The sequence below is a fragment of the Panthera pardus genome, unplaced genomic scaffold (genome assembly GCF_024362965.1).
Source record: "Panthera pardus isolate Hobbes unplaced genomic scaffold, ASM2436296v1 HiC_scaffold_24, whole genome shotgun sequence".
In the NCBI taxonomy this organism is placed as follows: Eukaryota; Metazoa; Chordata; class Mammalia; order Carnivora; family Felidae; genus Panthera; species Panthera pardus.
The window spans coordinates 47,322,092-47,347,264 of NW_026526810.1; the positions used below are offsets into that span (position 1 = coordinate 47,322,092).

Here is a 25,173-nt window from a genome sequence, read left to right on the forward strand (position 1 = left end):
ATGGAGGGGAGTATAGAGGTGAGCCTGGCCTGGACAATGAATTACCTAATCAATAAGCATTTGTGGAACCTCCTGACTAGGTTTCTTTATGGTGGCCCTTCTATGGTGTTTTTCTTTATAGTCGTGATTCCCTTTGGCTGGATAACATAGGGAAGGATCATAAAGTAGAGTGGGCAGCTAAAAGCTTTTACAACGTTATTAAGAGGTGGTTTGGGATAATGAAGTAGTCTTTGAGGTTCCTTTAGGCTGGAACCCGGGTGGCCTAGGTCCCAAGTGGTCCGACACTCCTCCAGTTTAACAGTCCAGAGGTGAAGTCTGGCTCAAAGCGCAGAGTAGTCTGGGGCACCTGCTCTCAGGAATCTCCACCTGGCCTCAGCCTGCGGGTCAGTCAGCCCAGGCTCCGGCCATCACCAGCTCAGGCCTTTGGCAGTCGCTCCGCCCACGCCCCGTCGCGGCCCCTCCCCCTCCTTGCCCTTCCGCGTGCCGCCATTTTCAACTACTCCTCCGCCTATTTAGGCCCTCCTCGGCTTCCGTCCCAGATGATCCCTCCCCGAAGCTGCCACCGCCTCCTCCATCTCCTGGAGCTGGAGCCACCTCCTCGGCCAGTGGCGTAGCCGGACTCTGCGTCGGGGCCAGCCAGATAGGGGCGGAGGTCCTGAACCCGGTCTCGAGTCGAGCGGGGGGCCATGGAGAAAGCGGCCCGGGGCGCTCTCCACACCGACTAACGCGGGCCCGTTGCGGCTGCAGGCGCCATGGACCGAGCCCCCGCTGACCAGGTACTAGGGCTCGGGCGGCAGGCCCGGCCGGGTGCTGGGGGTCGCCGCTTCCTCCCCGGCGGGCCCTGGTCTCTGAGCCTGGGCCCGGACGGCTGGAGCCCTCGAGTTCCTGCGGGTGCAGACTCCCCTCGCCTGAGAGCCTGGCGGCGCCCCACTCCAGCATTGTTCCAGATGCTGCCTCGGGCTCGGGGGCTTTTTCAGCCCTGGTTACCCCCTTCCGTCAGGGCTGGGGATTCGTTTTTGCCCCTCCTCCGTGGTTTGGTGGAAAGGGCCTGAAGACTCCCAAGTTGTCAGGGCTCTCCTGAGAGGAGGGTTTATAACTTCCAAGGAGTAATTCTCCCCCCACCCTTCAGTTCTGGAATGTATTTTCAAGGTGGAAAAGCTTTCGAAGGCTTCTCACCCGGAAAGACTTGTCAGAGAATGTGTGATAACTACAGATGCAGGAGAGTTACGGGTTTTTTAGAGCTACGTTCCATTGAGCAAAAAAAAAAAAACATTGTTTCTCGTCGTGGTCTTAGGGAGGTGTTTCCTTTAAGATATGAAATATTATGGTTTTTTCCCTGCCTTTCTGTCCATTTATCTTGCAAACATTAGTATTTTTTTAAAAATTGAGCTTATATTTTAAGAATGTTTGATCCGAACTGTGAATTCATTTCCGAGCCCGTTTTCATATTCACGGAGTTGTTCAATTAGTATTCTATTTTGTTTTTAAATGCGTTAAATTCTTGATTGTCCGTGCGAGTAGTTGCTGGAAGGCAGGGATGATGACAGTGTATATAATCCAAAATAATAATTTTCCCCCAAGGATGCTAGTATTTTCCATCCTTTAGACCTTTATGAAACGACTTAATTTGATGAAATCGAAGTTTATTCACTATGCATTCTCATCAGTTGAGGGCTTTGCCCAGAGATGAGCTAGGCAAATAGATGAAGGAAAAAGAGATTAGTGATTTGCATAATTATTTTACAAATAGATAATTAGTATCTGAATAAATGAGACAAGATTTCACAAATTGCTGTATATGTATATCTGTAGCTAGTCAAAGGCAATTTTGATTTTGAAATCGGTCTCTTTTTGCAGGCAGATTCCTAGTTGTGTATATTTGTTTTTACAAAAGCTTAAATTAAAGCTTTATGAAAATATGACTTTGAAAACACAAATGATTTTTATGAAATAATACCTGGACTTACCAAAGCAAAATTGATGGGAACTTCTTGGCTTTGCTGTGACCCAGAGTATTCTATGTATAGCCTATATCCAATTTAATGAAAAATATATTTTTTAAGGCATCTATCAGAAATGCCTTTGATTTCAAAGCCTGACAATTGAATAGGAAATTTTCTTGAATGCTTTTCTTGTATGTGTGTCACTAATGAAAAGGTTAAACTCTTGGTCCTTCATCATGATGCCAGAACTGTAACCAGTAATGCTGCCGTATGTATACTTATGGTTCCTTTCATCTTAGAGGAAATGTAATTAACTATTTAGCAAAGCTGTTTGTGTGTGATTATCTTAACAGCAAGTGCTATGAACAAATTATTTAAACTAGAGAACCTATTCCTCTTTCATCCTACATCTTTCCAAAGTCCACAACCTATTAAAACCTTGTAGGAATCTAAGGATTATAAAGAAATCGTGAACGTAGGTTTTCCGTTGAAGAATTCCTTTTTTACCTCTGGTACCTCCTGCTTCGTCCCCAGCCTAAACTTGAAGTAAGAGAATAATTCTAACCACTCTGTATTCCCGCGTGCTACGTACTCACAGGAAACAGACACAGAAAAGTGATGCTACTTTGCTTTGTTCAGGCTGTAAGCAGTTAATTCAGGGGTCCATGGATGACCTGGAAGGAGTGTGCTTCATTTTATATTAGCATTTTTCTGGGGCAAGTCTCCATTATTTTCATCATATTCTCAAAGGAATCAATCACTGAAAAAAGGCTAACAACTATTAACTTAATGGTAGATTAGGGGCTAGAACTGAGACTTCTCAGCTTTGTCAAGTTTTCTTTTTTTTTTTTTTCCAAGTTTCAGATATTTATTTTATTTTACTTTGTTCAAGTTTCAGATATTTATTTCCCCAAGTTTCAGTTAGTTATTTATAGCTTTGTGGAGTTCTTGATTGTTTTCACTATACCATGAAGTAATGTAATGACTTTTTCAGGTTACGTGGAATATACTTTTATATTTTTACTAAAGAAGCGAATTTAGATAGGTAAAAGTCACTAAAAATATATGTGATGGGTGAATTTACATTTTCCCCTCACAAAATGTTTGTTTGCTTTTTCATTTGTAACCAGTGTTAGTTTACATTTTGAATTTTTGGGAATGCCTACAGCGTTAAGACTTATTATAATACTGTAGAAGTTAGCGATTTATAGAAATTTGATTTTTAAAAAACAGTACTTTATGTAAACTGAGCATTTCATGTTAACCTAATTGAAGTCCTTGGAGTATTGCACAAGTATAGTTTTAATTTTTCTTTTTAATGTTTATTTTTGAGAGAGACAGCCTGCGTGCGCAAGAACCTGTGTGTGTGTGTGAGCAGGGGAGGGGCAGAAAGCGAAGGAGACACAGAATCCAAAGCAGGCTCTAGGCTCTGAGTGGTCAGCCCAGAGCCCGACGTGGGGCTCAAACTCACAAACTGTGAGATCATGACCTGAGCTGAAGTCGGATGCTTAACCCACTGAGCTACCCAGGCACCCCCTACAAGTGTAACTTTAAAAAAAAAAAAAAAAAAAAGTATGTTTTGCCTGAAGCCATTCACGTTGCTGTACTTGAATTACCGTTTTTAAAAATTTATTTTTATTTATTTATTTATTTTTTATGTTTATTTATTTTGAGAGAGAGAGCATGAGCAAGGGAGAGGCAGAGAGAGAGGGAGAGAAAGAATCCCAGGCAGGCTCCATGCTGTCAGCACAGAGCCCAACACAGGGCTCTATCTCATGAGCAGTGATATCATGACCTGAGCCAAAATCAAGAGGTGGACGCTTAACCAACTGAGCCACCCAGGCATCCTAAATTACCTCTTTTTAAAAAAAATTAAATAAAATCTTGATATAAAAGAATAAATTTTATCTATATTGATCAAGATTATAAAAAGTAAGTTACTGGGAATGCATGCTAGATAATAGTCTTAATTGCAAAAGTGACTATTTGAAAGAATGTTATAATCAGAAGAGGATATTAGAAGTACTGTTTTATAGAAAGACTGTGTTAAATCAAAACTAGTAGCTTAATTTTAACTGCCAGAGTTAGGTGTTCTAAGAACAGATACTAGATGGTATAATGCATTATTATGGTTGGTATAATAATATTATGGTTGGCATAATGCATTATTAGTTGGCATAATGCATTATATGTTATAATATGCACACATTATACCAAAAAATAATTTTTTTGGTCCTTAAAAAAAGTTGGTGTAAAGGGATGTGAGAAATAAATGATGGAGTTCATTTGTTTATAAAGGCTTAATGTTTCTGTTTTTAGGAAACATTTAGGAAACATTCTTCTGGGCTTAGAAGAGACAGAACATTTGAAGTTTGCAGTTTCTTTTGTATTATCAAATAATTCAAACATTGGCTTAATTTTTAGTACATTAACATTAGATGAGTTCTTTTATAAGAATTTACAAAACTATTGATCACCAATGTCTTTAACTCTTAGAAAAGCAAACATGTAGCAAATATATATGACTTCATGCAAAGTGCTGTTCGTGGATAAAGATACAAAATCATCTGGCTTATAATTCTTTCCTTTAAATAATAAACTTCAAATAGTATCTGCATTGTAAACTAGATGTATTCTAAATAAGTTACTATAAAACATTATTCAGTAATACTTGTAGTTGGCCTTTATGAATATCAGTAAATGATACGTCTTAACAGATTTTAAAAATAATACTTTTGTAGTCAGAAAGAAAGTTAATAATGCTCATTTAGTGAAAATGACCTTTAGACATTTAAAAAGACATTTTTCCTTAAGCCCTTAAATCAAAGAGGAAATAAAAAAGTAGAATTATGGATTATTTAAAAAGTAGTAAAATACTACATATAAAAACCTATGGGATATGGCTGAAGCTATACTCTGAGGCAAATGCATAGTCATAAATGCTTTCATTATTAAACATTTTAAAAGGTAAATAAAAATTAAGCATTCAGGACTAGATGTAGCGAGAAAACCCTATCAAAGCAAGAGAGAAGAAGAAATATAAAACCAGAAATTAATAAGTTAGATAATCAAAAACCAGTATTAAATTTGGAAAGTTGGTTTTTCGGAAAGTACAGTCATGTTTTAATAGGAGGTGTGGATTAGGTGTGGTCTATTTTAAGAAAAGATGAAAAGGTATGAATAGTAAATCAAGTGAGCCATCTAAGTTAAATATTTTGATTTTTTTCTCAATATTTTCTTGAGTCTTGCAAAACTTTTGTTTATAACTACTGCAATTAATTTGGCAAGTGTTTACTTTCCATATAAGCCATTCCAATCAGAAACAATACAACCAGCAGGTATCTCTTAAGCATTAGTCAATTTTTCCTTTAGAAGATGTTTTTCTTTAGCCATGAGATGTAAAATATCTTAATGTTTGCTATGTCATGTTTTTACCTTAACATAGAAAGGATGCAGAGGGTTTCCATGGTCATATTTTTTCTGTAGGTGTAAAATTCTGAAAGTTCACTGTGGGAGAGTGCCTTATTGTGTTCTACTTCAGTTTTGATTCTAAGTGGGTGTTTTTTTCTATTGCTTAATCTTGGAAAAATATATGCTCTCTTCTGGAGGTTCTCAGAGGAGTTTAGTGTGCATTTCCTGCTGTTGTGTGCTCCATAGTAATGTTTGCCCCTTTCCCCTAAACCAGTCTACTACAGTGCTCTTTCCAGAACATGTACCCCATGCATATTTGTTGAATTTATATAGGCTGTCAGTGATTTGAATGTGTTTGCTTAATATACTCTTTTAAAGAAGGTTTTTATAGTTTCATGTTCTGATAAATTCTTGAGTTTTCTAGATTATTCACATCAAAGAAGTTTTATTATGGACATTTGTTTTAATATATGCTAAATTTAAAAGGAATGTGAAACTGCCTAAGTTTCCCCTCCCCCCCCCCCCCCGTACAGTTTTCTGGGATTATTATGATTTTTCATTAATTTGGAAAATTCTGAAATAACTTCTGAAAGATAAAGATAATTTTACTTATGTAGATATATTTTTAAAGCAAATAGTAGTACAGGAATAGACTTTGTGTGGTTTAAACTTATTTTATATTTATATATACTTTAAGGAGACAACTCCCTGTTATAAAATTTCTGATTTCTAAAAGATAGATCTTTGAAAAATAAAGACTAAAAAACAAATTCAAACTGAGGAATATCATTATATGAAGTAGTTTCTTTTTTTTTTTTTTCATTTTTTCGTAATGTTTTGTTGTCCACCATGTAGGACATTTTTCTTTGATTTCTATACTAACATAATTGAAATACTGCCAGAATTTGTTGCTTACTTAACATATTGCCTATATGGACGTTATTATGTGGAATTTAAGAGTAGTTCGGGATCATAACATTACTTTTTAGGACTGAGAATAGCAGATGCTTCATTTTAGTGTATGATACTGAAGTCCCCAAAGTCACAACAAACAATTTTTAAGACCATACAGAGTTGTAACTATAGGAGAAAGTTTGCCAGTCTGTTCCTACTAGTGACATCTTCTGTTTGTGCAGCTGTTGACTACAGCAGCTTTTCTTTTTTGCTAAAAACAAAGGATCACTTCAGTGTTTGTGAGTTTTATTGTTGAACTCTGATATTAGAATTGGACTGAGAATAGAAATCATTGCAAACTTTAATATTTAAGGGTACATGCGGTGTATATGTACAGATACCAGTTATAAGTTATACATGCCACATTTTGGACAGCGGGTTAAGTTGATAAAACTCTTATAAAGTAAAATAACACTAAGTATAAAAACTTGTTGCAACTTTTGACAAGCAAGAATTTGAATTTGTTATTACCAGTGTGCTTTATGAGTTGGTCTTTGGCAGGAGGTGTCAGGAAACTTGGCGATCTTTAAATTATCTTCTTTCTATTAGTATTTTGTCTTTTTCATATAGAAATTTTATGTAATCATGTTCCTTGTTTTTAAAAAGAGTCTTAATGCCTTCTAATACAGATTTATAAAATTGTTCAGAGAGTTATATGTTCAAAGGACTTTTTGATTTTTCAAAGAAATCCTAAAAATTACATTTTTAGTGTCCTTAAAATGTGATTTAAGTTTTCCCTCTCTTTATGCCTATGCATGAACTATATAAAGCAGGTTTCCGTTATCTGTGCCTTATTGTTGAAAATCAGCTCCCCCCCCCACCCCCCATTTTCGGCCCATTTATTACATTGATATTTTATACCTTACATGAATAATTTTTGAATTCTGATGATTATCACAGTGAAAATTAGTGACTTAGGCTATTTAAGCATTTGAAGGAGTTTTTGCTTCCAATGTTGAAATTCAAGAAACCAGCTTCAGCTCATAGATACTGTATTTGTAGTGCAAGTTCTGTCTCTATTTCGGATTTGGTTAATACTATAAAAGTAGATTTTAAAGTTAAATCAGGTAGGAAGGTTATTGAGTTAATACTGCTGTAAATAGTTCAGATTGCTTCTTCCTCTCCACCTTTTTTTACAAGCATTCTGAATATTTCTAGGGGATTCTTTTTAGAGAATATTTTTTTTTTTAAGAAAAGCTGCCTATTCTATGGAGCATATCAAGTCTTCAGATTTTGTCTTCAGATTTTCTTGGATTTGTTACTGATTTCTTTTGTGAGAAACATGCCTGAAATTTATTCTAGGAGCTCTGCCTTGCTCAGAGCTTCCAATAAATTCCACCCTAATGGGTTTGTTGGGAAAAAGTTCTAGTTAGGACTGTTGCTTTGTAATTGATTTCAGTGCTTGAAACATTGGATTGCATTTCACTTACTGGTTTCTTAAAGATTTAGTATCTTTTTAGATTGTAATATTTATGTGGTTTTTAACATTCTACTTTTGCAGAATGTGCTTATAGATTTTTTCTTTTTATAATTAAAAAATTGTTAAATACAGAAGGAAAACTGCATAAAAACAATGTACAGCTTAATGAATTATATATAAGGCGAATGCCTGGTAATTATCACCCAAGTGAGGATATAGAGCTTTGCCAGGCACTCAGAAGCTCTCTAGTGCCTCCTGTGATCACAACTCCCGTTCATAGGAGTAATTTCATATGAGTAATTCCTAACTTCACCTTAGTGGATCTTATTTATTTGTCTTTATAGTTTTGTCACCCACATGTTCCTCCTAAAATACTTGAGTTTTTAAAGTATATCTTATAAGTTTCTGTAGATTTTTTTATAAGAAACGTTACATGGGAATGCAAGCTGGTGCAGCCACTCTGGAAAACAGTATGGAGGTTCTCAAAAAATTAAAATTAGAACTACCCTACAACCCAGCAATTGCACTGCTAGGTATTTATCCAAGGGATACAGGTGTGTTCTTTCGAAGGGACATATGTATCCCAATGTTTATAGCAGCACCATCAACAATAGCCAAAGTGTGGAAGGAGCCCAGATGTCCACCAGTGGATGAATGGATAAAGAAGATGTGGTGTGTATATATATACAATGGAGTATTACTTGGCAATCAAAAAGAATGAAATCTGGCAATTTGCAACTATGTGGATAGAATTGAAGGGTATTATGCTAAGTGAAATTAGTCAGAGAAGGACCTATATCATATGACTTCACTCATATGAGGACTTTAAGAGACAAAACAGATGAACGTAAGGGAAGGAAAACAAAAATAATGTAAAAACAGGGAGGGGGACAAAACAGAAGAGACTCTTAAATATGGAGAACAAACAGAGGGTTACTGGAGGGGTTGTGGGAGGGGAGATAGGCTAAATGGGTAAGGGGCATTAAATCATTGTTGCACTATATGCTAACTAAGTTGGATATAAATTTAAAAAAATTAAAAAAAAAAGATATAAAATAAGCTAAAATGGGAGTTCTGGATTCCTTCAGTTTACTCAAGTTATCTACTAGAAAACTGAAATACTCATTCTTTTTCTCTCAGTTTAACTGTGAAAAGTTTTTTGCACTTATGTTAAGTATTTTTTTCATTAATTGTAGACATTTCCCTTCTTTTTTAATTAAACCATACTAATCTAATTTCCTAAAATGGACAGAAATAGTCTATTTTTTAGACTATTCAAACAAATATAAAGTGATTATCTTCAGAACTCTGTTTAATGATTTTTCCCCTCAACAAAATTAGTTAAAAGCATGTTGTTTTGTCTGAAGAGCTAGTTTTCTTACTGTCAGCCTTATTTTTGGACTCAGGTCTGACTGCCTTACACTCTTTATTGTTTTAACAGCTTTGGTTATGTAAGAAATGATTTCATTAAAATGCAGCAACTTTTGATATGTTTTCTCCTGTTTTATTTGATATCTTTGCCTACCATATTTGGTTATTTTAATTTGACATCGCTGTTCCTTTGGATGTTTTGTAAATACTGAGGAGATCTAATTACTGTTTGTAAACACTGAGTCTTCTACTGTTAAATCGTGAATTAGTATTAAGTTTTTTGCTCATGTATTAATAGTGTGTTTTACTTTCTTTTTGAAGAATGTCAAGCTGTCAGCTGAGGTAGAGCCATTTATTCCCCAGAAGAAAAATCCTGATACATTTATGATCCCTATGGCACTTCCAAATGATAATGGAAATGTTTCTGGTGTAGAACCAACTCCAATTCCGAGCTACCTGATTACTTGTTATCCATTTGTGCAGGAAAACCAGTCCAATAGGTAATTTGTTTATTATTATTTTCTTTTTCATGGGGGTGGGTAGGGAAATACAGCAGTTGGAGAGGCATACTTTTTAATTTTTCCCTTTTCTATTTTTTTTTTTTTTAGGTTTAGTATTATTATTTTTTAATCTTTACACCCATCCTGGGGCTCAAATTTACAAGGCCAAGGTTAAGACTCCCATGCTCCACCAACTGGAGCCAGCCAGGCACCCCACCTTTGGTGCCTTTTAAACATTAGCCGTTTCTCTTTTTTAAGAGAAGTAAATAAAACCAAATGATGTAGAAATTTGAAAATTATTAACATAGATTGTTTTCTCAGTCTTTCTAAGAGGGAATGGAGTTTTTTGGGCATATCTTCAATAATAAGTCATTAAAATTAGTTTGAAATAAATTGGTACAAAGGGAGGAAGAATTTTTCAGAAAGAGATGAGCAGAAACCCTTTTTCTAAGATTAGGTATCTAATCACAATTTCCAGGACAGTCTGGCATGAGAAGAAAATACCAAGGGATAGTCCTTAACATTGAAGCTTTTATGGTTAACATATATTTCTAGGCTCTGATTCTAGTTTAAATTTAGCTTCTGTGCTATAGTCACAGGGTGATTTAGCAGAATGCTTGCAATTCAGATAATGTGTGACCTAGTGGTTAGGGTGTAACTTGTTATAGTCATGATAGCCTTTTTAACCTTGTTTAGACTGAGTGATTAGTACTTCATTGGTGTAGTTCATTTTGTTGCTGTCTAAAAGTACTTTCAGCCTCTTTCGAGTAATATCACACATAGAAAATTAGGCATCTCTAGCATTCTGGGATAAATGGATGATGGGGTAGCTGGGCTCTAGCCTCTGTCCCACCACCCTGAAGGCAAAGGCAATCTAGACCTCTTTAAGCCATCATGTAGCACACTAGTGTGTCAGGGCACATTCTTTCAGATATTCCGAATGTGAGAGATATGAGACCAAGAACTATTGTATCAGATATTATTAAATATTCCAGTTAATAATCTCTAAAATTATAGTATTGGGGATTGGACAAAGAGTAGGGGATCCTTTTCAATTGAAGTTAGCATTATATCACAAAATTTTGACCTATATTGGGCTGTGTTCGAAGTGACTTATAAGCCAAATGTAATAGTGCTATTTTTGCATTTGATAAAATGGCCAAGTGTAAAGTATGATTAATTTTTCTTACTGTACCAAATAATCTTTGAGAATTCATGAGTAAATAAGCCAGCAGATTATTTAAAAATATTTTTTAAATTATGGCAGTGAACATTTATCCATTATTGCACTTTGTTGTGGGAGTAGTGAGGAAAAGCTCAATGCTCCACCTCCCCCATGACCCCTCATTCTTCAGCAATCTTCTGTAAGAACTGCTGAGAAATGAAGAATCTTGCTGATGCTTTGTAGGAATTGCACTAGAGAAAGCTCTAATGTTAGGGATAAGATGGCAGTGGACAGGCTTGCCTCTTCTTTTCTTTCCCATGGACCTGAAACCTGCTTCCATTGCCACTGGAGGAAGCCTGGAGAAGAGCTTGGCTTGGCCAAATGGTTGGGGCAGTATGGAAGAGGAGTAGGAGGCCAGGGACTGAGCTGAAGAATGAGAGGTGGAAGAATCAGATCACTCACTGTAATGATCACCTTACACAGTGATCACCTTACTCTGCTTTTTGCAGAAGGCTGTCATAGTTAGCATTGGATGGGAAATTTGGACCGCCTTTGTTGGCAGATACAGCGGCTAGGTATTTAACTTCTAGGCAGAAATACCTTGAGGGGGTTGACTTATAAATAAGAACGGTATGTAGTTTTAAAATTTTGGAATGCAATAACACTATCAGGTTGAATTCCTTTATACTGTCATTTAAGTTGTTATTACACATACTTAAAAATCTGTAATTACAGCAAAGAAATTTATAAGATGATAATTTTATCTTTTTTATTATGAGGGCACTGTTCTATACCTTTTTTTTAAAGCAAATTAAATAGATTGTGCTTTAGCATTACTTTTAGACTTGTCAATAGATGTGTTCTGTTTTCATTTGATTTTAACAGACAGTTTCCGTTGTATAACAATGATATGCGATGGCAACAGCCCAATCCAAATCCTGCTGGACCATACCTTGCCTACCCCATTATATCTGCTCAGCCACCTGTTTCTACAGAGTATACATATTATCAGCTGATGCCAGCACCATGTGCCCAAGTTATGGGATTCTATCATCCTTTTCCTACACCTTACTCCAACACCTTTCAGGCTGCAAATACTGTAAATACCATAACCACAGAATGCCCTGAGCGTCCAAATCAGCTTGGACAAGTCTTCCCATTGTCCAGTCATCGAAGCAGAAATGGTAACAGAGGACCAGTTGTACCAAAAGTAAGTGACTTCTTTTGATTGGCTTTTATGTTTGATATTTCTGTTGTTAATAATAATGTAAGTAATTGCTACTTGTATTGATTAACCTTTAATGCCGAATTTACTCTAAAACATTTCATTCACTAATATAAAATAGTCAAGGGTAGAGCATTTATAATTTTTCCTGTTTTTTATTGTGCCTTATTCTTAATTGATGATATGATTTACAGTTATCTTCAGGTTCCTTCAGAGAGTTGTACATAATTATAATACACAAATATTTCCAAATTATTTTAATTTAGTGATAAAATTGCATAGTGCCACCGGTGTTTCTAAGTGGTTAGTTTGGATCCTATGCTAGTGGTATTGAATGACTAATGCACTTCATATATTTCAGTCTTCAGAAATCAGCAGATGATACTGTCTGGTTATCAGATACTATTAAATCCCTTCAACTTCATTGTTTCTATTCTGTGAATTTTTAGTAGCAATAGCACTTTGTTATTCAAGTGTTGCTTTGCTATGTTATTGAACACAGGGTCTCCTAGGGCTGAAGAAAATGATAGATAAATGTGTGAAGTCACTCTTAGTCAAGATCATCCTTTTGACTAAATTAAAAACAAAAAAATGAGGGAGACATGAAGATCTTGAAAACACAGGAGATTTAAGGTTTATTGTAGGTAACTGTTTCTTAACTAAAAGGTCACTTTTATATTGAGGCCTTAATATCAAAGCAAATAAGAAAAACCATGTTTCTTCTCAGCACTTTTTAGCTAATTGAAGGCAGAGTGATTTCTTAGATGCATCTTACGACTGTTTCATTAAGGAGTTGATGCTTTCCTAGATTCCATTAGACCAGCTTCTTCAGTGAAAAGTCTTTGCTGTCCTCTGCCATACTTTTCACACATTAAAATACAAACATGCAGCAGAGGTTGCTTTAAAAAGCTTTTAGTCTTTGTTCATGGAAATACTGGGTCAAGGGAAATACTTTTGGGACTTCTGAAGAATGTAAAATAAAATAGTAGTATATAACTTTTAGATGTTTAAGAAACATAATTTCTGAAATTACGTTTCTAGCACTTGAATTTAGGAAGTTAAATTCAGAGTTCTATTATATAAATCACACCTAAGTGATGAATAGTCAGATTAAAAAAGTGAAGGAAAGGATCAGCCTTTTTATATTTTCTTTTTAAGCTATAAAGCAGAAATTATTTTTGTACTTTTTTGCTATCATGAAAGTAAAATTTATCCCTTGGATAAGCTACTCCCCTTTCTGTTACCCTTCTAAATAAAAACTTACAACCCCTTATATGATATTATATTCCTATTATTTATTACTGATTGAGAAAATATAAAGTGCAAGTAACAGTTAAAAATGAATTAATAATTTATTAGTCATAGTGTTAAGGATTATTTGAAAAACAGTATTAAATTGTGTGTACAAAACCTTATTTAATATATTATGATTAGCTACAGATAATTTCATGAATTCCTAACACGGTAACCCTCTTTTTCCCCATGGGTTGGGAGCCACTAATTTAGAGCATACATTTAGGTGTGTTATATAGTGGGTATGTATTTTATAATGTTTATTTAGTACATTGAGTAGGATTTTAAATTATTATTTTTATTTTTTTGGTGCTTAAATCAGCAACAGCTTTTACAACAGCACATAAAAAGCAAAAGGCCACTGGTGAAAAACGTAGCTACTCAGAAAGAGACAAATGCAGCAGGTCCTGATAATCGATCAAAAATTGTGCTTCTGGTAGATGCTTCACAGCAAACTGGTAAGGCAAGGGTTCTTACATATACATCACTGATTTTTATCTGTTGTCATGTATTGACTTTATAATTATGGACTATACCACTTCTCAGGATTCTAGACTTTCATCCATTTATCCTGCCACTTTGTGAAATTCTCTAGCAAGGATAAAAGCAGTCCATCTTTGTAATGTTCTGTCAACTTGCTTCCTGGCTAATGTGCAATTTTGAGTAAGGTTTGAGGTGTCCTTATTCCCTTAGAGTAGTGGAGCATTTCAGAAATCAGAGATAGAATTTTGCAGACATTGTAGGAATTTGAGGACTCATTTTGGCAGAGGTCAAAATTGTATGTTTTTTTATAACCAGGTTAAAACCCTTTATAAAATATTCTAATATTGTATAGTATCTTTATAGGAAGAACTTGGCAAGTTTTCTATGCCATATTTTAGCATAGATCTGAACCAAACCTGTGAGTGGCACCTGTATCCTATCAAGCAAATAAAAATTTTGAGCTAGTTGGAAATCATTTTGTCCAGGGTTTTTTAGAGGACTATATAAACATTAAGAAAGCTTTATCCTGGTAAGAGATAAAAGTAATAGTCTTATAACGTTCTAGCTATTTTCTAGTTTATATCATTAAATTCCAATTTGTATCTTTGATCTTAGTTTAATAGCTATGGAGTAGATAACTATCTCTTCTCACCCATTGTCTTTGACACTAGTAAAAATTCTTGTTAATGATCCAAGACCAAGAATTAGATCTATTCAAAGGCACATTTACTTTTTACCCCTCTATAATCTCCACATCTGTGCAATTTGGTCTGGCTTAAAATAAATTTATATGCAAATTTATGTATGTTTGTATGCAGGGAAAGGGCAGAGAGAGAAGGAGAGAGAGAGAGAGAGAGAGAGAAAGAGAGAAAGAGAAAGAGAAAGAGAGAGAGAATCCCAAGCAGGTTCTGCTCTGTCAGCACAGAGCCCAACTCGGGGCTCAAACTCATGAACTAACTGTGGGATTATGACCTGAGCCATAATTAAGCGTTGGTCGCTTAACTGTCTGAGCCACCCAGGCACCCTGTGCATACTTTCTTTCATTTGGGCTGTACCTTTTCTTTAGACATGAGTTCAGTTATTTTTTTACAATTGCTTAGATCTCTTAGGAGTCAGAAAGGATCTGGGAATCCGTTACAAAGCAATCTTATTGGTAGTACAGTCATTGTATGTAGTTTGTAGCTCATAAAGCAGTGAGATTAACAGACTAACAAATGCTTGGAGTGTCTTTAGAAAAGGAACACAATGTAACATATTACACAGCTTTCTGTGTTGCAGTTGTTCCTAGTCAGAAGGACTTCTACCTGCTTTTAACACTGGGACTGCTTTAAAAGTCCTTACTTCCTTAGTTTGCTCATTAAGTGACCACAAAGACAGTATTCTGAAGCATAAGAACTAGAAAATGAAAAGATGACCCATTAGCAAAACAAAAAGCAGTCTACTGAATGGGAGAAGATATTCGCAAATGATATATCCAGTAGGGACTAATATCCCAAATATTTGCTCAATACCAAAACAAAATAAAACAAAACCCCAGACAATTAAGTGGACCAGAAGACCTGAATGGACATTTTTCCAAAGAAGATATAGGGGTGCCTGGGTGTCTTAGTTGAGCATGCGATCCTTGATTTTGGCTGAGGTCACGATCTCAGGGTTATGGGATCAAGCCCCATATTGGGCTCCTTGCTGAATGTGGATCCTGCTTAAGATTCTCTCTTCTCTCTCTCTCTCTCTCTCTCTCTCTCTCTCTCTCTCTCTCTCTCTCTCCCTCCCTCCCTCCCTCCCTCCCTCCCTCCCTCCCTCCCTCTCTCCCTCCCTCACCCTCCTTTTCCCCTCTCCCCTGCTTGCCCCTTTCTCTCTAAAATAAAAAACAAAACAAAAAACCTCATAACCCCCCAAAACCACAAAACAACCCCCCAAAAACCCAAACCAAAATAAAGAACAAAACAAAAAGCAAAAACAAAGATATACAAATGGCCCATAGACACGTGAAAAGATGCTCAGCATCACTAATCATCAGGGAAATGCAAATCAAAACCACAGCAAGATATCACCTTACACCTGTCAGAGTGGCTAGAATCAAAAAGACAAATAACTAGTGCACCTGAAGATGTGAAGAAAAAAGAATTCTCATATACTGTTAGTGGGAATGTAAATTTATGCAGAAAATTATAACTTTATAATAGGACATTGAAAAAAAGCAACCTGTTCATATAGGATGATTTGACACTGCAAATGTCATTTTTGCCTAAGTCAGTCTGTAGATTCTGTGTAGTTCTTTTTTTTTTTAATTTTCTTTTTTCATCCTGTTTATTATTTGTGTCCCATTGCCAGATCACTCTAGAGTACTGATACAATATAAACTCCAAGAAAGCAATAATTTTAGTTTGTGTTATTCACTTAAATCCCAGGACAGTGGTCAACACATAATTGCTAAGTGAGTGAAAGAATTAATAAGTATAAAAGAATAAATGAATGAATGACAACTCATGAGCTGAGGCTGGAGAGTTAGAGGCCAGATGATTTAGGGCTCATAAGTCAGGTTATGTGATTTCGATCTTGTTGTGAATGCAATAAGAAGTCATCAGAGGTTTTTAAGTGGGGAATGATATGGAGACAATAACCCGACTTTCTCCGTGGCTCCAGTCAGGATGATGGTTGTGAAGCTAGCAGTATAGTTCTAATCAAAATCTCAATAGGAAATTTTGGGAAACTTGACAGACTAATTCTAAAAGGATCATCTGAGAAGAAAATAACTTTTCTTCTAAATATCAAGACCTATTACATTATCTTAAATCGTTATACAAAAAATACAGTATGCAAAATGCAGCATATGAAAATTAGAACAGGGGACCCAGGAACAGAGTCATATGTATGTGGAAACACATATGGAAAATGACAGAGATAGCATTACAGATAACGTACAGCCCATGCAAATCTACTTCAGGTGGATTAATGACAAATGGGAAGCCACAGTAGAAGAAAATACAGGCAGATATCTTTATGACAGCAGGAAGGGAACTAATTCTGAAATAAATTCTGTCAAAAGTGAGTGAAAGAATAAGCCACAAAACTGGAAAAGATTTTTACCATGACTGTAAGTGACAGAGTATTAGTATGAAGACATAAAAAATTCGATCCCACATTACTCTCAGGACCCTTGGGACACAGTACCAGGGGGATGAGACAATTTGGCAGGACTGTAGGAATTTTTCCTTTGACCCAGTTGTCCCTCTCCTATGAATGTATCCAAAATGGATGTATTTCCCTAAAAAGAAAAGGGACTGTTTGATGAAAGATCCAAATTGCAGTAGCACACTGAAAGCATCCTAATGTTTAGTAACAGGCGACACGTCAAGAGAAGTGCAGGACATCCACTCTGGAATAATATGGAGCCTTCTTACATTATAATTATGAAGAACATATGTGTAATATTAAATAGCACAACTCATAATTGTATTGATGCTTTGTAAAAATTATAGGCAGAAATGTGGAAAAAGGAAAATTGTTATTTGTTGGGTTGGGAGGAAATTGTAAAAGGTTTTTTGATTACAATTTGTGAAATACAAAATAAGAGACAACTCACTAGAAAAATTGGTAGAAGTCAAACAGTTCAAAAGTAAAATTAGGTATTTCACAGAAGGGAAAAAATTAGTGGCTAAAAGCATGAGAAAAGATATCAAACCTTATTATTAGGCAAAAAAATACGAATGAAAAACCCACAGTGAGCTATCTCTTTATATCTAACAGCAAAAATTATGGCCTAGAAGATAGTATCAAGTATTTGTGAATATGTGAATCATTGTGGATATTTATATCCTGCTGTTGGGCTGTAAACTGTTTCAACAGTGTGACTGAAAATGATTTGGCATTACAAAGTAAAGTTGAATATGTGTATCCCATAAGGCCTGGCAGTATTTACCGTAAAAAAACTTCCATATTCACACAAACACATTCAAATGTATGTATAAAAATGGTTACAGCACAGGGCACCTGGGTGGCTCAGTAGGTTGAGCATCTTGATTTTGGCTCAGGTCATCATCTCACAGGTTCGTGAGTTGAAATTCCACATCAGGCTCTGCACTGACAGTGTGGAGCCTCTCTAACCACCCCACCCCTAAAAAATAAATAAACATTAAAAAAAAAGAATGGTTACAGCAGTATTACTCAATAATGCAAAACCCCAGAACAGCCCAAGTATCCCATCAGTGGTACAAAGAATAAGTAATATATGGTATGGTATATTCATACACGGGCATCCTAGATTTTAATGATATTAATGAATTACAGCCACATGCATCGGAATGTCTAAACTAATGTTGGGGAATGGGGCAGACTGGGAAGCAAATCGCAAAAGAAAATGGACAGTATAATTTCATTTTTATAAAGCTGAAAGTGCAAAATCACATGATTTATGTTGTAGGAGTGTAAAAATCCATGAAAAAGCTATATTAAAAAGTGAGGAAGTGGTAAATCCAGAATTCCAAATAAATGTAACCCTGGGGGAGGAAGAAGATGCAGTGTTGGTGGGGGCATGCAGTGGACTTCAAAAGGATTGGTGATGTTATTTTTCTTAAGTGGGTACTGGTGGTTTGTTTTAATATTTCTGCAACTACTTTATTCTCTTTTCATAATATATGCATGTCATAAACCAACTTGTCTGGAACATCGTATCTTTTGAGCTTTTCAAAAAAGGTTTTGCTTTTTTCCTCCATTTACCAAGTTAGATACCTTCATTTTCTTATGACCTTAATGATAATTTAACAAGAATTTATCAACTTGATCCTCACAAAGAGATGTCACACCTTCCTTGCTTTATAGATTTCCCGTCAGATATTGCTAACAAATCTCTCTCGGAGAGCTCTGCCACAATGCTCTGGAAGTCCAAAGGCAGGAGGAGAAGAGCATCCCATCCCACTGCCGAATCCTCTAGTGAGCAGGGGGCTAGTGAAGCCGACATTGACAGTGATAGTGGCTACTGCAGTCCCAAACACAGTAACAACCAGCCTGCTGCAGGGGCTTTGAGAAACCCAGATTCTAGCACCATGAATGTATGTAACACTTCTTTGATTTCTTTATCAGTCATCTATGTCAATATCTTTGTATCCTCGCTAAAGATTAAGTATCTATTTTCATTAACAATTCCTATAGTAATAGAATGGATCAAAATGTATTCTGTATATTAATATGAATAATAATTATGGATAAATATTTTTTCTAAGATTATGATAAGCATGCTTTACACTAGACTAAGTTATGAAACATTTTGCAAGGCATATGGTGTTGACTCTTAAGCAGAAAATAATTGTCTTTTTTGTTTTTATTTTTAGCATGTGGAATCATCTATATGTACAGGTACTTATTTTTTGCATAGTGTTTTTGCTATACTTTCTTCTTTATCCATGTCAAAGTTTTGCTTTTAAGCATGAAGCTTGCTGATGTTACAAAAATATTAGAAATCTTCCAGAGAGATTCACATAACTTTGAAAGTACAGATGCTGCAAAAAAAAAAAAAAAAAAAAAAAAAAAAAAATTTAGTAATCTTCCAGAGAGATTCACATTACTTACATTACTTTGAAAGTACAGATGAAAATTGAGAAAATGTCAGCCGGAGGTATTCTGCGAGATGGCAATTGTATTACTAAGAACTGGAATACCACTTAAAGTTTGTAGAGAAATTTCCAGTATTAGTTTATAGTGATTGAATTTCAATACATGAAGTTAAGGGATAATGTATGTTTTGGCATTTTTCACAAATAAATACTTTTTTTAAATCTTATTGGTTACAGGTGGTGTAAATTGGTCCAATGTAACTTGCCAGGCAACTCAGAAAAAACCTTGGATGGAAAAAAATCAGACATTTTCTAGAGGTGGAAGGCAGACTGAACAAAGAAATAATTCACAGGTAATTTCAGTTAGGTTGGAGAAATTTGATTAGTGTGAGATGAATTATTGTAAATGGTATAGTGGTCTTGAAGAGCAGTGTCCTTAATTTTTGGAGTTGTGTGTTGAATTATAGTAAAATATCATGATATCTAACTTTAAAATGGCTTAGCTAGTAAAATTAATACTTAAGTAATGAAACAAAATGGCAAAATGTTGACTCTAAGTGGCATGTATATAGTTATATGTTCCGTTTTGTACTTAACTGTATTTAAGAAATATATTTGTATATTTCATATTTTTAAAGAAGAATGAATATCTTCTAGGCATGCTTCATCTGCCATGTCTTTTCTTATCCATATAAAAAATTTAAAAGCATTTAATGCCATAAATTTTGATTATTTGAACTTTAGAACTGTGGTCTTGTTTATACGGCTTTACTTGACCATGAACACCACAAGCTACACGCTCTGCTTGTTCTAGTGCCATAGAGATAGCCGCCTCATGCTGTGATGTGGGAGAACAATATCTACCTGGAGTACAGCAGAGCACGTTACATACTGCCATGGATTTTCAGGAACTGTCTTCCTGCGTTGGTTGTATGTGAAATCAGGGAGTTGTTTGTTGGTCAGCATTTTTCTTTTTCAGTTTGTAGATAGACTTCCTGGATTCCTTAAATCTAGTTAAGGCATTATGAGTATCCTATGAATAGATCTGTGGATGAACTGAAATAAGAGTAAGTTACTAACAGATTAAGTAGACCAAATACTTGCCTGCTCATTTGCTGAAATGAAGTGCTTCATATGCACCCTAATGTCAGGAAAACAAGCAGAATAATACCCTTTTCTCTGTGGTTAGGAGTCACTGTTTGTGGCAGGCTTGTGAGGCAGTCTAGCTTTATTTGATTAGAAACAAAAGAGCTAAAACAAGAATTGTTTATGTAGATGAGATAAAATCTATAAAATGGTTAGTTAAGTGCTGACATTTTATGTTCAAATTGTAACTTACTAGACTATTACTTTTGGTATCCATAGCCCACTGGAGGGGAGGTAATAATACCAGTGTGGTGAAGAATAGTAAAAGAACAATAAAAAAATAATGCAAATACATATATGCAGTCTGTTAGGTTTTGTTTATTTTGCATTTCTCTTCATTCCAGAAGAACTGAAGCCAGATGTTGAGCAATGTGTTTTCTACTTCTGATAGGTTATTAGACCTATTCTTAAGTATGTATCTGTGGGGCACCTGTGTGGCTCAGCCATTTAAGTGTCCGACTTTGACTCAGGTCGTGATCTTGCGGTTCGTGAGTTCCAGCCCCACATTGGGCTCTGTGCTGGAGCCTGGAGCCTGCTTTGGATTCTGTGTCTGCCTCTCTCTGCCCCTCCCTTGTTCCCACTCGGTCTCTTTTTCTCTCAAAAATAGATAACCATTTAAAAAAAATTTTTTTTAAGTTTGTATTTGTTTTGTAATGTTCAGAATAATTTTTTTCTGTTAAAATATATTCCCCTTTTGTGATTTCTGATTGTTTACAGGCTTAAAAAGTCGCTTAGAAGTGAAATAAATAATTCACTTATATTTTCTGCTATTTTTTTTGTAGCATAATGTTGCAAGACCTTTTTATCTGAGATTTATTTGGATGCATGATATAATAATGGTGTCAATTTTCAGAGTAGTTAACCAGTTGTAAAATTTTAATCTATTCTTTGATTTGTTCTACGCTTTTACTCATTTGCTAATTTCTTATGTTTTAGGTGCTGTTTCTGGGCTGTTTGTTACATTTATCAGATTTTGGTACCTGTACCATGCTGTTTTAACTTTTGTAATATTTTTACCAGTGTTTTAACATTTGAACAGATTCTTTCTGTATTCTGATGTAACCTTACTTTAATAATTTGATTTAAAAATTGTTTTTAATATTTATTTTTGAGAGAGAGAGCATGTGCACCTGTACAGGAATGGGGGAGGAGCAGGGAGAGAGGGAGACACAGAATCCATAGCAGGCTCCAGGCTCTGAGCTGTCAGCACAGAGCCCGACGTGGGGTTTGAACTCACGAACCGCGAGATCATGACCTGAGCTGAAGTCGGACGTTTAACTGACTGAGTCGCCCAAGGACCTCAGTGTAATCTTAATTTTAAACAATGGATAGAATCTAAAAATTAAAAACAAAAAAAAAGTTTTATTTTGTGAGTTGGTTGAAAAATAGAAGACATGAAAAAGATTATACAATGAAAAAAAAACTCCTTTTCACCCTGCCTTCCCGTGTCCTCTCTTCCCTATAATTTCCCTTCAATTAGGTTTTTTTTTGTATATTTTCATGTCATTCTATGTAAATATAATTATGTATCTCATGTTTTTCCCACTCTGTTCTGTGCTGTTTTTATCACTTAACAATGTATCTTGGAGACATTTCCATATTATTACATAGAGGACTTCCACACTTCTAAAAAACTCCTGTTTGAAGTATGGATATATCCTTGTTAGTTTCTGTAGTCTTCCTATTAATGGACACTTGAGTTGTTTGTAAATTATTGCTGGTATAGACATGTTACAGTATCATTTAGAAATGTGTGTGTATAGCAGCAAAATAAATTCCTGGATAAGGGACTGATGGGTGAAAAGGTTAAATCACTTTTGTTATTTGATACCATTTAAGCCTTGACAATAATGTAGAGAGTGCCTTTTTCCATATAGCTTTAGAGATTGTATGTTTTCAGGATTTTGGATTTATGCCAGTTAGTTGAGAATGGTATATTAATATTGAGCATCTTTCCATATGTTTATCAGCTTTTTGTATTTTTTTGTGAACTTGTTTGGTCATATTTTTTGTCCCCCCCCCCCCCTTTTTTCTTTTTTGTATCTTGATCTGTTTTTTTTCCTTTTGGTACATTTTTAAAATCAATTTGATCAGGGGCACCTGGGTGGCTCAGTCGGTTGAGTGACCGACTTTGGCTCAGGTCATGATCTCATGGTTTGTGAGTTCAAGCCCCGCGTCAGGCTCTGTCCTGAGAGCTCAGAGCCTGGAGCCTGCTTCAGATTCTGTGTCTCCCTCTCTCTCTGCCCCTCTCCCACTCATGCTCTGTCTCTCTCTGCCTTGGAAATAAATAAACATTAAAAAATTTTTTTTTAAATCTATTTGATCAAGCTCTTACCAAATTTAAAAAATTTTAGGAGCCTTCAGTTCGTAATGTGAGTTGCAAATATTTTGCTAGGTTTTCATTTTCATTGTTGACTTTGCTCATTATTATTGCCATACACAAGTTTATGTTTTATTTTATCTATCTATCTATCTATTTATTTATTTATTTATTTATTTATTTTTAACATTTATTCATTTTTGAGACAGAGCATAAACGGGGGAAGGTCAGAGAGAGAGGGAGACACAGAATCTGAAACAGGCTCCAGGCTCTGAGCTGCCAGCACAGAGCCCGACACGGGGCTCGAACTTATGGACCGCAAGATCATGACCTGAGCCGAAGTCGGACGCCCAACCGACTGAGCCACCCAGGCGCCCCCACAAGTTTATGTTTTAAATAGCATTAAGAAGTTCATCTTTAGGGCCTTCTGGGTGGCTCAGTCAGTTGAGTATCCAACTCTTGATTTTGGCTTAGGTCATGATCCCAGTGTCATGGGATCGAGCCCCATGTCAGGCTCTGCACAGAGTGTGGAGCCTGCTTAAGATTCTCTTTCTCTCTCCCTCTCTCCCACTTGCATGTTCTCGCTCTCTCTCTAAAATTAAAAAAAAAGTTGTTTTAGTGTTTGCAGCAACATTAATGCATATATACTTAACTGCTTTACAATAGGGCTTATTTCTGATACAATTTTAATGCCTTTGGAGGGCAGGTTTGCGTTTACTTTTTTGTGATAGTGACTGTCCAGAGAAAGAAAAGTTGTGCTCAAGAATTAATCTCTTGCGTTTTAGTCATCCCTGTTTTGGGGCTTGAGTCTTAGTACTTACTTACATGTTAATAACTTTTGAATTAAGTTGTTTCTTTTTTATCTACACATTATAAATTGCATTTGTTTTACTAGTCTTGTATGAGCTGCTTTTCGTGAACCAATTTTTAAAATATTTTCTGAAAATTTCTAAATAGTAAAGTTGAAGTAATTTTACAGAAAACATTCATGTAGCGACCAGCTTATATGCTAGCTAAGATTTTACTGAGATTTGTTTCATTGCTTATGTATGCCTCTGTCCATTTCTCTGTCCATGTTTATGAGCCTGTTTTAAAATGAGGTGAATATTTAAAATTGAGAAACTTTTGGGTGTCTGGAAAATTATCCAGTTTCTTAAGAGATGTTTATAGGATGTAGTTGAGTAGAAGAATTAAATTTGCAGTATGACTGTCTTCTGACTTATTCTGTCATGCAGCCTACCTCACAAAAGAGTATAAAAATTTCTTCTTTTTCTTTCTTTCTTTCTTTCTTTCTTTCTTTCTTTCTTTCTTTCTTTCTTTCCTTCTTTCTTTCTTTTCTTTTCTTTTCTTTTCTTTCTTCCTTTCTTTCATTCAGAGAGCATGCATGCATGCAAGAGAGAGAGTGGGAAGGGGCAGAGAGAGAGGGAGAGAGAGAATTCCATGGAGGCTCAGTTCTGTCAGCCTGGAGTCTGACATGGGCTCGATTTTATCAACCGTGAGATCATGACCTGAGCTGAAAGCAAGAGTTGGGCGCTTAACCGACTGAACCACCCAGCTGCCTTTAAAAATTCTGTTTCTTAAAAAAAAAAAAAATCCATTTCTTATCACCAAGTCTTTTTAGACCAGTTGCATAGCATGGGAATTGCTAGGTGGTTCCAGGTCTTTGTGTGCATACTTTGATTTCATCATCCAAAGCCTGTATATTAGTACCTTCTGGTCCAGATCTGCTTCATTTTCTGTTTATTGTTAGAATTTTTGGTAACTGGTAATGAAGATACTTCTCACATCTTCTAAGTGTCCTGGTTAAGAGATGCATTTCATGTTGGCTGCATTGGCATAAGGGCGGGGGCGGGGGGGGGGAGGCTTGAAATGTCTTAAGATTCTTAATCTTGCTTTTATGACAGTTGAACATTTCACAGATTTGTTAATGGGGTGATGATTTATGCATTGAAGGAAAATTTTATTCTCCTAAATCTATTTTCTTGTAAATAAGGGTTTTAATTTTTAACCTTTCCTAGGAATTGTTTCTTTCTTTTTTAATAAAACCACAGACATTAGAAGACTTATCATAGTTTAATAAAAAGGTAATGTGCCCTTTGTCCCCGTGATAACATCTTGCAAAACTGTAGTCCATTCTCACAACCTGGATATTGATATTGATATAGTCAAGATACAGAACAGATCTGGTACTGCAAGTTTCCCTCATGTTTTTCCTTTTTGTAGCCACACTCCTGTTACTTTCCCTACCAGCCTCTCGTTAACCCCTAGAATCCACTGATCTGTTTCCCACTTCCTATAATTTGTCATTTCAAGAATGTTTATAAGTGAACTCATATAGTCCTTTTAGGATTGGATTTTTCACTTGTGTGATTCTCTGGAGGTTCATCCAG

The 25,173-nt window shown here is 35.7% G+C and overlaps 1 protein-coding gene across 2 annotated transcripts in view; it reads left to right on the plus strand.

Moving 5' to 3' along the window:
* The first annotated feature begins 542 nt into the window (after positions 1–542).
* The window catches only part of SECISBP2L (SECIS binding protein 2 like), a 65,418-nt gene continuing 40,787 nt past the window's right edge, over positions 543–25,173 (plus strand). The window contains exons 1-7 of one of the 2 annotated variants that reach the window (XM_019442168.2): positions 543–776; positions 9,421–9,599; positions 11,650–11,974; positions 13,605–13,740; positions 18,587–18,816; positions 19,096–19,120; positions 19,555–19,670. In XM_019442168.2, coding sequence (XP_019297713.1) covers positions 753–776; positions 9,421–9,599; positions 11,650–11,974; positions 13,605–13,740; positions 18,587–18,816; positions 19,096–19,120; positions 19,555–19,670 — 1,035 coding nt within the window. In that variant the 5' untranslated portion in view covers positions 543–752. The remainder of the gene's footprint in view (positions 777–9,420; positions 9,600–11,649; positions 11,975–13,604; positions 13,741–18,586; positions 18,817–19,095; positions 19,121–19,554; positions 19,671–25,173) is intronic. The other variant, XM_019442167.2, reaches the window with a different exon arrangement.